Source organism: Stomoxys calcitrans, chromosome 4 (assembly GCF_963082655.1).
Source record: "Stomoxys calcitrans chromosome 4, idStoCalc2.1, whole genome shotgun sequence".
Classification (NCBI taxonomy): domain Eukaryota; kingdom Metazoa; phylum Arthropoda; class Insecta; order Diptera; family Muscidae; genus Stomoxys; species Stomoxys calcitrans.
In genome coordinates, this window is record NC_081555.1 from 103392613 (window position 1) to 103410058 (window position 17446).

General features: G+C 41.0%; 1 protein-coding gene across 1 annotated transcript; it reads left to right on the forward strand.

Moving 5' to 3' along the window:
- The first annotated feature begins 4680 nt into the window (after nucleotides 1–4680).
- Nucleotides 4681–6744, forward strand: LOC106083253 (uncharacterized). Its single transcript, XM_013246165.2, has 2 exons — nucleotides 4681–4772; nucleotides 4833–6744. Exons 1-2 carry the CDS (start codon nucleotides 4718–4720, stop codon nucleotides 6674–6676), a joined length of 1899 nt encoding a protein of 632 aa, XP_013101619.2. The 5' UTR covers nucleotides 4681–4717; the 3' UTR covers nucleotides 6677–6744.
- Nucleotides 6745–17446: the final 10702 nt, after the last annotated feature.

The window sequence follows — 17446 nt, forward strand, 5'->3', positions numbered from 1 at the left end:
CTATATCAGGTTTTGGACCGATGTCAACCATACTAAGCACTGTTGTTGGAAGTCATAACAAAACACCTCATGCAAAATTTCAGCCAAATCGGATAATAATTGTACCCTCTAGTGGCTCAAGAAGTCAAGACCCCAGATCGGTTTATATGGCAGCTATATCAGGTTATGAACTGTTTTAAAGCATACTTAACACAGTAGTTGGAAGACATAATAAAATAACTCATGCGAAATTTCAACCAAATTGAAAGAGAATTGCGCCCTCTAGTGGCTCAAGAAGTCAAGATCTTCAGATCGGTTTATATGGCAGCTGTATCAGGTTATGAACTGATTTAAACCATACTTAGCACAGTAGTTGGAATTTATAATAAAACACTTTGTGCAAATTTTCAACCAAAACGAATGAGAATTGCGCCCTCTAGTGGCTCAAGAAGTCAAGATCCAAGACCGATATGGCCCATTTACAAGCACAACTGACCTACACTAATAAGGCGTATTTGTTCAAAATTTCAAGCGGCTGGCTTTACTCCGTCGAAAGTGAGCGTGCTTTCGACAGACGGACGAAAATGGCTAGATCGACTTAAAATGTCATGACGATCAAGAATATATATACTTAATGAGGTCTGAGACGAATATTTCGAGGTGTTACAAACGGAATGACGAAATTATTATACCCCTCATCCTATGGTGAAGGATATAAAAATGCATGAAATCTTTATTTTAATCGATAGTACGGTCCATATAATTTAATGTTTGAAGATTATTTCTTGCAAATATTGACCGTGACTGCGCTCCAAATGACCCATCCGCCTAGTTCAATTTTGGCATACTCTTCCCAAAATTTTGGCAGTTTCTTTTGAATAAATGCGTCAGTGTTATCTTCCAACGCGTCAATTGAAGCGGGCTTGTCTGTATAGACATGAGCTTTAACATAGCCCCACAAAAAATAGCCTAAAGGAGTCCAAATCGCACGATCTAGGCTGTCAATTGACCGATCCCGAACGTGAAATACAATGTTCACCGAACTCGCCTCTCAATAAGTCCATTGTTACGCATGCTGTGTGGCATGTGGCAAATTCTTGTTGAAATCACATGTCATGCTAGTCAAGCTCTTGCATTTTGGGAAAAAACAAGTTAGAGCGTGATATATTCGGCCGGGCCGTATCTTGGGAACACCCCATCATGGATTCTGCTTAAATATCAGAGCTATATCTGGTTATAGACCTATTTGGACCGTTCTTGGCACAGTTATTGGAAGACAATACAGAACACTTAAAATTTCAGCCGTATCGTATAAAAATCGCGGCTTGTAAGGGCTCAAGAAGTTAAATCGGAAGATCGGTTTATATGGGTGCTATATTTATATTCACCATAGCACAGAGGTCACCATGGAGAGAAGTTTTTACATAGCATAGTTCCTCACAAATGTCGCCAGCATTGGTAGGGGATAACCACCACTGACATTTTTTTCGAATCTTCCCATTCGAACTCAGGCGTCTCTGCGTTACGGTGGCCTCCAACCTTCGAAACATCCACTTGTGGTGTGTTTGTTCTGTGTCTGATCCGCCTCCCAGTGGTAAAACTACTTAGACTTGTTTAGATCAGGCCTTATAACAGCACTTCTTCTAATAGAAGGATAGTATGCCTTCTAGAAGGAAGCTTCCAAAGAGACTACCGTCTTATGTATTCTTTGAAGTACCCCATAAAGTATATGCGACACACGTGAGTGTCTATTGAACCTTTGATGTTTTTAAGCAGTTGTTCTGGTGTCTTAGTATAACCAATGGCCAACATAAGCGTCTGTTCCCTGTTTAGGGGCGGTTCACGATAGCGCTCACCATTCACGATTACATTACGATTCGCATCATATTTGAAGAAGTACGGTCCAATGATGCCACCAGACTATAAACCCCACCAAATTGTCACTTTTTATGGATGCATTAGTAGCTCTTACAGTGCTTCTGGCTGATGTTCACTCCAAAATCGACAATTCTGCTTATTTACGTGCACGCATTTTTATACCCTCCACCACAGGATGAGGGTATACCAATTTCGTCATTCTGTTTGTAACTCCTCGAAATATTCGTCTAAGACCCCATAAAATATTTATATTCTTCATCGTCGTGACATTTTAAGTCGAACTAGTCATGTCCGTCCCTCTATCTGTCGAAAGCACGCTAACTTTCGAAGGAGTAAAGCTAGACGCTTGAAATTTTGCACAAATTCATCTTATTAGTGTAGGTCGGTTGGGATTGTAAATGGGCTATATCGGTCTACGTTTCAATATAGCTGCCATATAAACCGATTGGGCATGTTGATTTCTTGAGCCGCTGGAGGGCACAATTCTCATCCGATTTGGCTGAAATTTTGCATGATGTGTTTTATTATGACTTCCAACAACTGTGCTGAGTATGGTTGAAATCGGTTCATAACCTGACATAGCTGTCATATAAACCTATCTGGGGTCTTGACTTCTTGAGCGTCTAGAATGCGCAAATTCTATCCGATTTGGCTGAAATTTTGCACGACGTGTTTTGTAATAATTTCCAGCAACTGTGTTAAGAATAGTTCAAATCGGTCCATAACCTGATATAGCGGCCATATAAACCGATCTGGGGTCTTGACTTCTTGAGTCTCTAGAGGACGCAATTATTATCCGATTTGGCTGAAATTTTGCATGAGGTATTTTATTATGATTGCCAACAACTGTGCGAAGAATAGTTCAAATCGTACCATAACCTGATATAGCTGCCATTTAAACCGGTCTGGGGTCTTGACTTCTTGCGCCTCTACAGGGAGCAATTCCTATCCGATTTGGCTGAAATAGTGCATGACGTGTTTTGTTATGACTTCCAGCAGCTGTATTAAGAATGGTTCAAATCGGTCCATAACCTGATATAGCTGCTATATAAATCGATCTGAGGTCTTGACTTCTTGAGCCTTTAGAGGGCGCAATTATTATCCGATTTAGCTGAATTTTTTTTTTGTTAAAGTTTTTAACAACTGTGCCAAGTACGGTGTAAATCGGTCCATAACCTGATATAGCTGCCATATGATCCAATCTGGGATCTTGACTTCTTGAGAGTCTAGAGGGCGCAAGTATTATCCGATTTGACTGAAATTTTGTACAACGGCTTCTCTCATAACCTTTAACATACGTGTTGACTATGGCATGAATCGGTTCATGGCCTAATACAGCTCCCCTATAAACCCATCTCCCTATTTTACTTCTTCAACCCCTTAATTATGGTCCGATATGAACCACAACTTGACATTGTTCCAATAACATAGCAATTCTTTTCTTTTATTATTTGGTTGCCTAAAACGAGATACCGTGGCAAGAGCTCGACTAATGCGATCCATGGTGGAGGGTATATAAGATTCGGCCCGGCCGAACTTTGCGCGCTTTTACTTGTTAATATAAACTTCAATAATTTGTAAGCGATATTCGTTTGTAAGACCATTCTTGGTTAAATTTTAGACCAAACTGAAGATGTTTGACAGTGAAACAAAACTGTTTTCTAAAAAGATAATAGCTAAAAAATTACCCTTTACTTTCTATTAGTTTAGGTCGGTTGGGATTGTAAGTGGGCCAAATCGATCCATGTTTTGATATAGCTGCCATATTAACCGATCTTGGGTCTTGGTTTCTTCAGCCTCTAGATGGCGCAGTTGATACCCGATTTGGTTGATATTTTGCACGCGGCTTTTTGGTGCGACTTCAAATAACTGTGCTAACTATGTTTCAAATTGGTTCATAAACTGGTGTAGCTGACAAATAAACCCATCTGCCGATTAGACTTATTGAGCTTTTCGAGGTTGCAATTCTTATCCGATTTGGCTGAAATGTAACGTTGGTCGGTTTGGCATACAACAACTATGCCTAGTATGGTCTAAATCTGTTAATAATCTGATATAGCTGCCATATAAAGCGGTCTCCCAATTTGACACTCTTGGCCACTAGAGGGCGCAATTTTAACTCGATTTGACAAAAACTTTGGAGGTCGTATTTTTCTACGACTTCTAACAGCCTAAGGTCCATATCCGCCAATAACTTGATGCAGCTCATATATATTTAAAAAGTCATTCAAAGAACTCGACAAATGCGATCCATGGTGAAGGGTATATAAGATTCGGCCCTGCCGAACTTAGCTAAAAGTGTGCTAAGTCAGCTGCTTTGTCGCTTATTGTAATGTTCAATTCCATTTGTTACTGGATTAAATGGGTTAAGGCTTGTGGTTCAACGAAAGGTAGAGGTCAGTTTGCTAGTTAGGGTGTTGATGTTTAACTCAGATCCAAGTCAGTATATGAAGCTGCATTTGTTACAAGTTTTTGTTTTTTTTTTTTTTTAATAATGGCTTAGGCAAATTTTCCAAATCGGTATACCGGTTAATGAATGTAGCGCCCAATGGAAAAACTGTTGTCCATTTAATCCCCAGAGGGGGAAGTAACCTGCAGCAACCACAATTGAATGCTAGCCATCAAAATCACTTCTTAGAACATTCAATGAATGATATGCACAAATTGAGAACATTAAAAAAAAATGTTTAATAAAGATTAATTTATTGATTTAATGGCTGGCGCTATTAGTTTTTGCTTTTTATTGTTCTCGGCCAGGTGAAAAAATTGCGGGCGAAATGTTTTGCTGGTCATGCGAGCAAAAATAAAACTCTATAAAAGATGATCGTTAAGGCAAAGGTATGACATACAGCTGCTAACAATGGGAGAATTGACAGTGTTGGGATTATTGGTCATTGGGTTGGTGCTGGTCAATGGTAGGTTGAATTGTGGTCAGAGAGATATAAAAGACAATTTAAGGATTTTTGCTGTTTCAGCATATGGCACGGGATCAGGTTCGCTGAAAGGTGCTGGAGCTTTGGCAGGATCCTCTGCAAGTGCTTCTTCACTGGGATTAAATGGCGGTGGTAAAGGTGGCTATGGCGGTTCTTCTGGAGCAGCTTCAGCTGGCTTAAGTACTGGTGGTTCAGGTGCAGGTGCAGGTGGTGGTTATGGCAGCAGCAGCACCGGTTTATCTGGTGGATATGGTGCTTCTGGAGCTAGTGGCTCAGCTGGTAGTTCAGCTGCAGGTGGTGGCTATGGCGGCGGCAGCGGTTTAACTGGTGGTTATGGTGCTTCTGGAGCTAGTAGCTCAGCTGATAGTAAAGCTGCTGCTTCTGGTCTAACAACCGCACTTGGAGGTTCTGGTTCAGCTGGCCTAGGTGCTGGTAGTGGTGGTGCTGGTGTTGGACACGGATCTGGTCATGGAGCTGGATCTGATCATGGAGCTGGTGCTGGCTCAGCTCTGGGTGGAGCTGGCGCATCTGTTGCCGCAGATGCTGGCCATGGCGGCAGTGCTGCAGCTGGACTGGGAACAGCATCTTCTGCATCTGGATTCGGTGAAGGTCTAGGAGCTGGAGCTGGAGCGGCTCAGGGTGCTGGTTTGGGCCATGGAGGTGGAGCAGGTCATGGTGCTGGATCAGCACTTAGTGGTGGTTCAAGTGGCGGAAGTGGATATGGAGGGGCAGGATCTGCCTCAGGCTTAGCAACTTCTTCTACTGGTTATGGGGCTGGAGCAGGCCTTGGTTCCAGCTTAGGATCTGAAACAGGAGCTGGTGCTGGAACAGGACATGGATTGGGTGCTGGATCGGGCCATGGATCGGGTGCTGGATCAGGCCATGGATTGGGTGCTGGATCAGGCCATGGATCAGGTGCTGGATCTGGCCATGGATCGGGTGCTGGATCAGGCCATGGATCAGGTGCTGGATCAGGCCATGGATCCGGTGCTGGATCAGGCCATGGATCAAGTGCTGGATCAGGCCATGCATCGGGTGCTGGAACAGGCCATGGAGCGGCTGGGGGATCAAGCCATGGGACAGGGAGTGGATCCGCCCAAGAAGGAAGTGCTGGTCAAGGCAAAGGTGCAGGTGCCGGTTACGGATCAGGCTCCTCTGGTGCAGGTTTAAGTACCGAGGCTGATGCTTCAGCTGTGGCAGGTGCAGGTTATGGCGGTGGTTTAGAAACAGGCTCCAGTTCGGCAGCTGCTTCGCTTGGAGTATGTGTTGAAGGTGGTAAAGCAGGTGGTGCAGCATCCGGTCATGGTGGTGGAAAAGGCCATGGTTCAGGTTCGGGACATGGCGGAGGAAAAGGCCATGGAGCCGGCGGAAGTGGTCATGGGGCAGGATCTGGCAAAGGTCAAGGATCTGGTAAAGGCAATGGCGGTGCAAAGGGACACGGTTCAGGAGGCGGCGGCGGCGGTCGTGGTCAGGGTAAAGGACATGGCTCTGGCTCGGGTTATGGCGCTGGACATGGTGCTGGTGCTGGTTCAGGTTATGGAACCGGCAAAGGTGGCTCTTCAGGGCTAGTTACGGCCTCTGGTGGTTCTGGTGCAAATCATGGAAATGCTGCAGGTCATGGTTCTGCATTATCCGAAGCATCGGCATCTTCTGCAGCTGAGGGCAGTTCTGGTGCAGGACTTTCAGGAGGCGGTGCTGGCGCAGGTGCTGAAGCCAGTTCTGCAGCTTCTAGTCATTCAGGCGTTGCTGGTGGCGGACATTCTGGCTCTTATGGTTTAAATGTTGGTTCTGGCGGTGGCAGCGGCAGTTACGGAGGCTCATATGGTTCCAGAGCAAGTTTGTCTGCTGGTGGCAGTTATGGCGGATCAAAAGGCTATGGTCGATAATTTTTGGATAATGTTATTAAAAAAAAACTTGTACTTATAATAAAACATGGGTCAGCCTGAAACCGGAATTGAAGTGTGAATTGTTTTGAAAATTATCCAAAAAAAATGTTCTAATATTCTAAAAATCCTTACTAAAAGTGCCAAAAACAACTAATTGATGGTTGGCATTTTATTAGCACCAATTTGCAATGCATAGATTTTCCATAGAATTTGTACAGTGATTTAACTTGCAGGTACATACAACAACAAAGTCAACGACAATAAACATTTTTTCATTATTAAAAAAATGTGTCACTCAAAGAAAAAAATGCAATAACTGCTAAACGAGCACAAAAGCTCTCTAGTGACAAAGTTGCCGGTATTGTGGCTAAAATGTCGTCTACAAAATGACAAAGTCTCCCGTTGAAGCAAAATATACAAATGAAAAACATTCCAGCTACAATTAAAAATTGAAATCAATGGCTTTACAACCGTGCTTTTGTGCAGTTTGTGGTTCCGGCTCCAATGAATACAACATGGGAAGTAATGGACAGACAGTCGTATCGAGTAAGGGAAAGGAAATTTGGTTAAAAAATTTTTTATACACACCACCGAAGGACACGAATGACCACCGAAGCGCAGGGGCTATGTACGCCTGGGTTTAAATTTTGGCGAGAACAAGCGAAAAATCGATATTCAAACAAAAAATAAAATATTAATAGTGCCATCGATATTTTGCCAGCTTTGGTACTGTGTCATTTGAAGGAAATAAACATGGGCTAAAACCGGACAAGAACGCCCTTTTGATATCCTACACCACATTGGGTATATAGCAGGGCTGCGGAGTTGAGCAATTTTGACTCGACTCCAACTTCGGTAAGATTCCTCGACTCCGACTCCGGAGTCTACTCCGAACACTAATTTTTTTTTTATATCCTTCACCATGGGATGGGGTTATACTAATTTCGTCATTCCGTTTGTAACACCACAATCAAAAGTCGATCTAGCCATGTTCGTCCATCTGTCGAAAGCATGCTAACTTTCGAAGGAGTGAAGCACTAAAGCACAAAAACACTTCTTATCAGTGTAGGTCGGTTGGGATTGTAAATGGGCCATATCGGCCCATGTTTTGATATAGCTGTCATATAAATTTTGCATGAAATGTTTTGTTATGACTTCCAATAACTACGCTAAATATGCTTAAAATCGGTCTCTAACCAGCTATAGCTGCCATATTAACCGATTTTGGATCTTGACTTCTTGAGCCACTAGAGGGCGCAATTCTAATCGGATTTTGCTGAAATTTTGCTTGAGGTGTTTTGCTGTGTCTTCCAATTACTACGCTAAGTATGGTCAAAATCGATCTCTAACCAGAAATATCTGCCATATTAGCCGATTTTGGATCTTGACTTCTTGAGCCACTAGAGGGCGCAATTCTAATCGGATTTTGCTGAAATTTTTCATGAGGTGTTTTGCTGTGCCTTCCAATAACTATGTAAGTATGGTTCAAATAGGTCTATAACAAGATATAGCTGCCATATTAACCGATTTTGGATCTTGACTTCTTGAGCCTCTAGAGGGCGCAATTCTCATCCCATTCGGCTGAAATTTTGCATGAGGTGTTTTGTTACGACTTCCAATAACTGTGCTTAGTATGGCGCAAATCGGTACTTAACCTGATATAGCTGCCATATAAATTGATCTGGGATCTTGACTTTTTGAGCCTCTAGAGGGCGCAATTATCATCCGATTTGGCAGAACTTTTGTACCACGGCTTCTCTCATGACCTTCAACATACGTGCTTAGTATGGTCTGAATCGATCAATAATAACTAGATACAGATCCCATATAAACCTATCTCCCGATTTTGCTTCTTGAGCTCCTACAAGGCGCAATTCTTATCCGAATGAACTGAAATATTTCACAATGACTTTTACAATGTTCAGCATTCATTTATGGTACGAATCGGACTATAATTTGATATAGCTCCAATAGCATAACAGTTCTTATTCAATATTCTTTGTTTGCCTAAAAAGAGATACCGCGCAAAGAACTCGTCAAATGCGATGCATGGTGGAGGGCACGTAAGATTCGGCCCGGCCGAACTTTGGACGCCCTTACTTGTATTCTGCTTGTATCATTTATTCACTTTACGCCAATCGAAATTTTATTAGATCGAAAGTCGAGCTAGAATTTTTCTAAGACAGTTCTATTCTTGGTCATTTTTTTAACCATTCTTCGATAGTGGGTTAAGTTTGTCAACTATATCCTTCCATTTGTTAGTTTTTTTCGGCGGTCTGTCCGTCCGTCTGTCTGTCCATCTGTCTGTCTGTCTTTCTGGCTATGTAGATTGAAAAGAGGGTGCAGATATTACATATACCTAAGCGAGTAATCGGCTTGTTGTGCGCTCTAAAATTATGGCTATGTAAATTTACATTATTTACGTATAAACCGATCTTGAATCTTGACTTCTTGAGTCACTAAATGGCGGAATTCTAATCCGATTTGGCTGAAATGTTGCATGATGTGTTTTGTTATGACTTCCAATAACTGTGCCAAATTTAGTTTAAATCGGTTCATAACCTGATATAGCTATCATATGAACCGATCTGGGATCTTGAGTTCTTGAGCCTCTAGAGGGCACAATTATTATCTAATTTGGCTGAAATTTAGTACAACGGCTTCTCCCATGACCTTCAACATACGAATCAAATATGGTCTGAAACGGTCTATAGGCTGATATAGCTCCTATATAAACCCACTTCCCTATTTTACTTCTTGATCCCCTAAAGGGCACAACATTCAATATAACTATAGTCCTAATCGGACTATAACTTGATATAGTTCCAAAAACATTGCAATTCGAACTTAGCACACTTTAACCAGTTTTGTATATTGTTTAGTTTGGCAAATAGTGGAAAATTCATTATAAAGTGCGATTTTTTAAGAGCTATAGGAAAGTTTTTCAAAAAAACAAACCCACATAAAATTCACAAAAACGCATGAAATCTTTATTTGAACCCATAGTACGGTCCATATAATTGAATGTTTGAAGATTATTTCATGCAAATGTTGACCGTAACTATGCCTCAAATGGTCCATCCAACATTTCGGCTGGTATCTCACGAATACATGCTTCAATGTTATCTTCCAATGCGTCAATTGCAGCGGGCTTGCCTGTATAGACATGAGCTTTAACATAGCCCCACAAAAAATAGTCTAAAGGCGTTAAATCGCACGATCTATTCGGCCATTTGACTGGTCCCGAACGCGAAATAAAATGCTCACCGAATTCGCCTCTCAATAAGTCCGTCGCTAAGCGTTCTGTGTGGCAAGTTGCTGTTGTTGTAGCAGTGTGTTGTACACTGTGTGGTATTTTGCACCGTCTTGTTGAAACCACCTGTCATGCAACTCAAGAACTTGCATTTTGGGCGAAAAAAGTTGGATATCATCGTAATTCACGGTTACGTTAACATTCACATCTCTTTGAAGAAGTACGGACGAATGATGCCACCAGCCCATAAACCGCACCAAACTGTGACTTTTTTTAGATCCATTGGTAGCTCTTGTAATGCTTCTGGCTGATCTTCGCTTAAAAATCGACAATTCTGCTTATTAACGTACCCATTGAGCCACAAATTAGCTTCATCGCTCAATGGGTGAAGCGCGCGATGACCTTTGTTTAAAGAGCACGCATTTTGCTAACAAAATTAAATTATTTGCGAGCGTTGTACATTTGTAAGACGATTCATGATTAAATTATAGACCAAACTGAAGATGTTTGACAGTAAAATAAAACTCGAAACTAGCGTGAGCTGTTTAATCAAATGTTGCCAAAAGGATAATATCTACAAAATCACCCTTTAGTATCGATAACAAGTAAAATCGTGCTAAGTTCGGCCGAGCCTAATCTTACATACCATCCACTATGGATCGCATTTGTCAAGTTCTTTAAATGACTTTTTCAAGAACAATATATAAGAGCTATATCAAAATTTTGACCAATATTGACCGTACTTGTCATGACCGTTAGAAGTTACCTCCAAAATTTCAAACATGTCGAATAAAAATTGCGACCGCCAAATTGGGAGATCTGTTTATATGGCAGCTATATTAGATTATAAACCGATTTAGACCACTCTTGGCATAGTCGTTGGAAGTCATACCAGACAATATATGGAAAATTTTAGTCACATTGGATAAGAATTGTGCCTTCTAGAGGCTCAAGAAGTCAAATCGGGAGATCGGTTTATATGGCGGCTTTATCAGGTTACGGACTGATTTAGACCATACTTAGTACAGTTGTTGATCGTCATACCAAAACGATATGTGAAACATTTCAACCAAATTGGATAAGAATTTCACTCTCTTAAGGTTCAAGAAGTCTAATCGAGAGATCGGTTTTTGTGGAAGCTATTTCAGGTTATGGGCTGATTTATACCATTCTTGGCACAGTATTTGGAAGTCGTACCAAAACGACATATGCAAATTTTCAACCACATTGAATAAGAATTGCGGCATCTAGAGACTCAGGATGTCAAATCGGAAATCCAATTTTTATGGCGGCTATATCAGGTTATGGACTGATTTAGACCATACTTAGCACAGTTGTTGCAAATCACACCAAAAGAGTCATTGCAAAATTTCAGCCTAATCGGGGAAGAATTGCGCCCTATAGGAGCTCAAGAAGTCTAATCAGGAGATCGGTTTATATGGCAGCTATATAAGATTATAAACCATACGTAGCGCAGCTATTGAAAGACATACCAAAACACTACTTGTAAAATTGCAGCCAAATCTGATAAGAATGGCGTGAGAAGTTTGCCCCTGCTCGGTTCCTGGGAAAAGTTTTACTCTACTCCCAAATGTCTTTCCTTATTGGTAAACATTTCCGGTTTGTGGGGTAGTTAGGGGTCACCCAGACACTTTGCCCTTAAATATAAGCTTCGTGCTCTACTTTTACCCATGTCCGGCTAATATACCGATTTGGGGGTATTTGGGGGTGGGACGATCTCCCATCACTTCAATCTAATTTTTTATGCCATATTTATTAACTACTGCCGAATACTTTTCATTTGAGTCTCCTATTGACATGAATGCTGGGTACTTGGACCCAAATTTTAGTACAATATTCATTTTCTAGTTTCCAATACCTCTCATTTGATAACCATATTGTGCCCATCGGTCCACTTTTGGTTTTTGGTGGCGTTTTTAGGGTAGGGGGAGGGTCCGCCTCCACCCGATATCTAAAAAATATATAGACTATGTTTCCTTCCAGACAAACATACACAATCTTTGAAAATGTTAAGATAATCGGTTCAGCCGGGTACGGGTCTTTTGCCCATTTGGATCGTTTTTATGGGTGGGGTGGCCCATTTTCTCCCCTATATACTCTCAAGTACCTTTCAATTTAGCCCCATATAGACATGAACGTCCAATATGTCTGTTTGGAAAGCTTTGGGATTGGGACGGCCCGATTTTAATACCACATTCCTATTCCAATCTTCAATACCTTTCATTTTATATCTTTCTTTTCGGTTTTGGTTCCCGTTTTTGGGGTAAGTGAGAGTGCCCGCCCCCTCCTGATATCGAAAAATTAAATAGCCTATATTTTCTTCCAGACCAACCTACACAATAAGCGAAAATTTTGAGAAAATCGTCTCTGCTGTTTTTGAGTCTATACGGAACAAGCAAATAAACCGAGCCGTTATTGGCTAATGTGCCTATATTAGGCGTTTTTGGGGGGTGGAGTGGATAGAATTTGTATGAAAGATTCGATACCTACTCCCGCATATTTTTTATTTGATGCCCATATTGTCCTTATCGTCCTTATTATCACTTTTGACTTTTGTGCGGTGTTTTTGTGGTAACGGGGGAGGGTCCGCCCCCTTCCTATATCAATAAATTATAAAGCCTATTCCTCCTTCCTCACCATATTCTTAATCTACTCCCGAATACCTTTCATTTCAGTCCCATATTGTCGTGATCGTCAAATAAACCTTTTTTAAGGGGGTTTGGGGCTGAGGCGGCCCCCCAGTTACATGGCCCAATTTTTAATATGAAATTCGTACCCTACTCCTGAATACCTTTCATTTGAATCCCAAATTGGCCCGAACGGTCCACTTTTATTTTTGGGTAAAGGGGAGGTCCGCCCCCCTCTTTTTTAAGAGGGTTTTGGGGCTGAGGCGCCCCCCCCCCCCCCCCCCCCCGATACTTGGCCCAATTTTTTATATGAAATTCATGCCCTACTCCTGAATACCTTTCATTTGAATCCCATATTGTCCCGAAAGGTCCACTTTTTTTTTGGGTAGTACTTTTAGGTAAAGGGGAGGGTCCGTCCCCCTCTCGATATCAAAAAACATTTATATATAATCTATGTTTCTTTCCAGATCAACCTACACAATCATTGAAAATTCCAAAGTAACCGGTTCAAATTTGATTTGGCCTCCATTATCGTAAGTACCACACCTTCAAAACCTACCTCCTTTCAGTGGCGTTGAATTTCGTATTCAACAAGTCAATAATAGTCACTAATGAAATTTAATATAACAAAAATACAAAAGGCGAAACCAACAAAATGAAATTACAAAAAAAAAACACATCTGCCCAATTGCTGCTGACCATCATGTTCGAACATGTTTTGTCTTGTGGCTGTTTCATTGTTGTTATTCTGTCGTTTGTTTTTGTTTCTGTTGGCATCGTCCATACCGTATGGACTCATAAAAAAGGTTCGCTTGTTTCGTTGTGCTCTGCTACTCCGTAGGGCAACCCCTCCTTAACCACCCACAACATTTAGCCGGAAACGGATGTTTGTTATGGCTTATATTATTCTTAACACTCCATTGAGAGTATTTGAGCATGTATATATGTATAGGTTGGCATGTATTTATGTGCGTGTGCTTGGCTTTTATGCTTCAGCATCACCATCTCAACTGACACCAGCTATGCCGCAACCATCAAAAGCGTTTTTTTTTTGTTTTGTTGTCCTTGCGCCAGGATTTTCATTGTTATTCCAGTTTCAATTGTCATTTTGTGGTTGTCCATGGTGTGGAGGACGTTCATTTGTATGTTTATTCGTTCAGAGAGATAATGTGCGTGTGTGTGTGTGTATGCGTATGTGTCTGCCCAGCAAACCAAATGTCTGATGTTAGACAAATCTGAACAAATTCTGAAGTCTTCCGACAAGATCTTACCGAAATCTGTTCGACATTCTGAGTGAATTTTTGTTCCGACAGTTCTGAACGATTTCTGACCGGTTTTTCGTATGGGATTTCCTAATACCCACCTCCATAGGATGGGGGAATACTAATCTAGTTATTCCGTTTGTAACACCTCGAAATATTCGTCTAAGACCCCATAAAGTATATATATTCTTGATCCTCGCGACGTTCTGAGTCGATCTAGTCATGTCCGTCCGTCCGTCTGTCGACATCACGATAGCGTAAAGGAAGCTGCTTGAAATTTTTCACAGATACTTAATATCAATGTAGGTCGTTGAAAATTGCAAATGGGCAATATCGGTTCAGGTTTAGATATAGCTCCCATATAAAGCCAATGGAAGCCGCAATTTTTACCCAATTTGGCTGAAATTTTGAATGTAGTGTTCTGTTATGACTTTCAACAAGTGTGCCAAGAGCGGTCCAAATCTATGGTCATTCACTTAGCTGGTTCTGATCTTTACCCCTTAGAAGTATTATAACATTGTCTTCGTAGTAGACTGGTTCAAATCCCTCCCCAGTCTATCATTTACAGTGGTCGTCCATAGGAGTGGCGATAAAATGCTCCCTGTGGCGTGCCTCCAACTAGACTTTCGGAGTATATGAAAGTCCTTGGCACGCTCTGAAAATAGTGGCCAGATGGGGCGCCAGATAGTCAGCCTTCTTCTGTAGTAACGCCGCAGATTGAACCATTACTCTCGACTACAGGTACCAAGGCACTCAGACCTATAGGAAGGGCGGTCGACATGCTGTGGTCCGATATCATCATCGCAGCTGTTGGATCTTTGGAGTCAATTTTATGCCTTTTCCTGAAAGACTTGACAATTTTTACGTACAAGTTAGTAAATATTCAATGAAAACAAGTAAAAAGGCGTTAAGTTCGGCCGGGCCGAACTTTGGATACCCCCCGCCTCGGGTATATATCCGGTGAAAAATTCATACCTTACGTCCCATAGCAGCTATACCGAAACATGTTCCCATTTGGACCAAATACTTATAAGTACAAGTCATTGTTCAATTGTGTATAACAAAATATTGATCTCTTAAGTACCGATAATAAACCGATCTGAACCATATACGAATCATATGAGTCACTGTGTCAAATTTCAGTTAAATTGTGTTATAAATGCGCTTTTTACGGGGCCAATACTTTAAATCGAGATATCAGTCAATATGGCAACTATATCCAAATTTGGATTGATTTGGGCCAAATTGCAGAAAAATTTTGGTGAAATCGGACAATAAATGCGCCTTTTTGGGCCCAAAGCCTTAAATCGAGAGATCGGTCTATATGGCACCTATATCCAAATCTGGACCGATCTGAGCCAAATTGAAGAAGAATGTCGAAAGGCCTAACACAACTCACTGTCCGAAATTTTGACAAAATCGAACAAAAAAATGCGCCTTTTATGGGCCCATGTCCTTAAGTCGAGAGATCGGTCTATACAGCAGCTATATCCAAATCTGGACCTACCTGGGTCAAATTGATGAAAAATGTCGAAGGGCCTAACACAAATCACTGTCCCAAATTTCGGCAAAATCGGATAATAAATGCGCCTTTTATGGGCCTAAGACCCTAAATCGGCAGATTTAGGGTCTTACCGACCCGTATTTGGCACGGATGTCGGGAGACCTAAAACTACCCACTGTTTCAAATTTCTGCGAAATCTGGTAATAAATACCGTTGTTATGGGCTTCAGACCCTTTATCGGCAGATCGGTCTATATGGCAGCTATATCTAAATGTAGTCCGATCTGAACCATATTTGGGTCCTATCTTAGGAGGCGTAAAACTTCTTACTGTTTCAAATTTCAACTAAATCTGTTAAAAAATAAAGCTTTTATGGGCTTCAGACCCTAAATTGGGAGATCGGTCTATATGACAGCTATATCTAAATATAGTCCGATCTGAACCATATTAAGGTCAGATATCGGTGGGATTAAAATAACCCATTATTTCAAATTTCAGCGAAATCGGTGAAAAATAAAGCTTTTATGGGCTTCAGACCCTTTATCTGCAGATCGATATAAAGGGTGATTTTTTTGAGGTTAGGATTTTCATGCATTAGTATTTGACAGATCACGTGGGATTTCAGACATGGTGTCAAAGAGAAAGATGCTCAGTATGCTTTGACATTTCATCATGAATAGACTTACTAACGAGCAACGCTTGCAAATCATTGAATTTTATTACCAAAATCAGTGTTCGGTTCGAAATGTGTTCAAATTTTGACAAATTTTGTTCAGCGATGAGGCTCATTTCTGGTTGAATGGCTACGTAAATAAGCAAAATTGCCGCATTTGGAGTGAAGAGCAACCAGAAGCCGTTCAAGAACTGCCCATGCATCCCGAAAAATGCACTGTTTGGTGTGGTTTGTACGCTGGTGGAATCATTGGACCGTATTTTTTCAAAGATGCTGTTGGACGCAACGTTACGGTGAATGAACACATTTCGAACCGAACACTGATTTTGGTAATAAAATTCAATGATTTGCAAGCGTTGCTCGTTAGTAAGTCAGAACCGAACACTGATTTTGGTAATAAAATTCAATGATTTGCAAGCGTTGCTCGTTAGTAAGTCTATTCATGATGAAATGTCAAAGCATACTGAGCATCTTTCTCTTTGACACCATGTCTGAAATCCCACGTGATCTGTCAAATACTAATGCATGAAAATCCTAACCTCAAAAAAATCACCCTTTATATGACAGCTATATATAACTATAGGCCGATAAAGGCCATATTTGGGTCAGATGTCGGGGCGCCTAAATCTACTCACTGTTTCAAATTTCAGCGAAATCGGATGAAAATAAAGCATTTATGGGCATTAGACCCTTTATCGACACATCGGTTTATACTGCAGCTATATCCAAATATGGCCCGTTCAAGTATTTAACCAGCGTGAATCTAAAAGACGTAGCTGTGCCAAATTTCAGATCAATATCTCAAATTTTTGAAGTTTGTAGAGTGATGACAGTGACAACAGACGGACGGACTGACGGACAGACGCACGGACATCGTTAAATCGTCTTAGAATATTACGATGATCCGAAATATATATACATACTTCGTTGGATCGTAAATTGATATTTCGATGTGTTGCAAACGGAATGACTAAATGATTGTACCCCCATCCTATGGTAGAGGGTATAAAACTCAATTCCTTACGAAGTTTTGGAAGGTACATCCGATTTTAATACGAAAATACATCCGAAATTGTTCAGAATTCTTTATGAGGTTTCGGAAAGAACTTTCGATTTCTATACGAAATTATTTCCCAAATCGCTTAGAATTCTTAAAAGGGTTTCGGAAGGAACTTCCGATTTCTATACCAAAATTACTTTCGAGTTCTTTCGGAATTCTTTACGAAATTTCGGAAGGAACATCTAATTTCAATACGAAATTACTTCCGAGATCTTTCGAAATTCTTTACGAAAGTACATCCGATTTCAATGCGAAAATACATCCGAAATTGTTCAGAATTCTTTATGAGGTTTCGGAAAGAACTTCCGATTTCTATACGAAATTATTTCCCAAATCGCTCAGAATTCTTAAAAGGGTTTCGGAAGGAACTT

Excerpts from the sequence above, each read along its gene's own strand:
- LOC106083253 (XM_013246165.2), top strand. The coding sequence starts at position 4,718 with ATGGGAGAATTGACAGTGTTGGGATTATTGGTCATTGGGTTGGTGCTG. Across the intron at positions 4,773-4,832 it reads TGGGTTGGTGCTGGTCAATG|CATATGGCACGGGATCAGGT; the intron begins GTAGGTTGAATT and ends TTGCTGTTTCAG.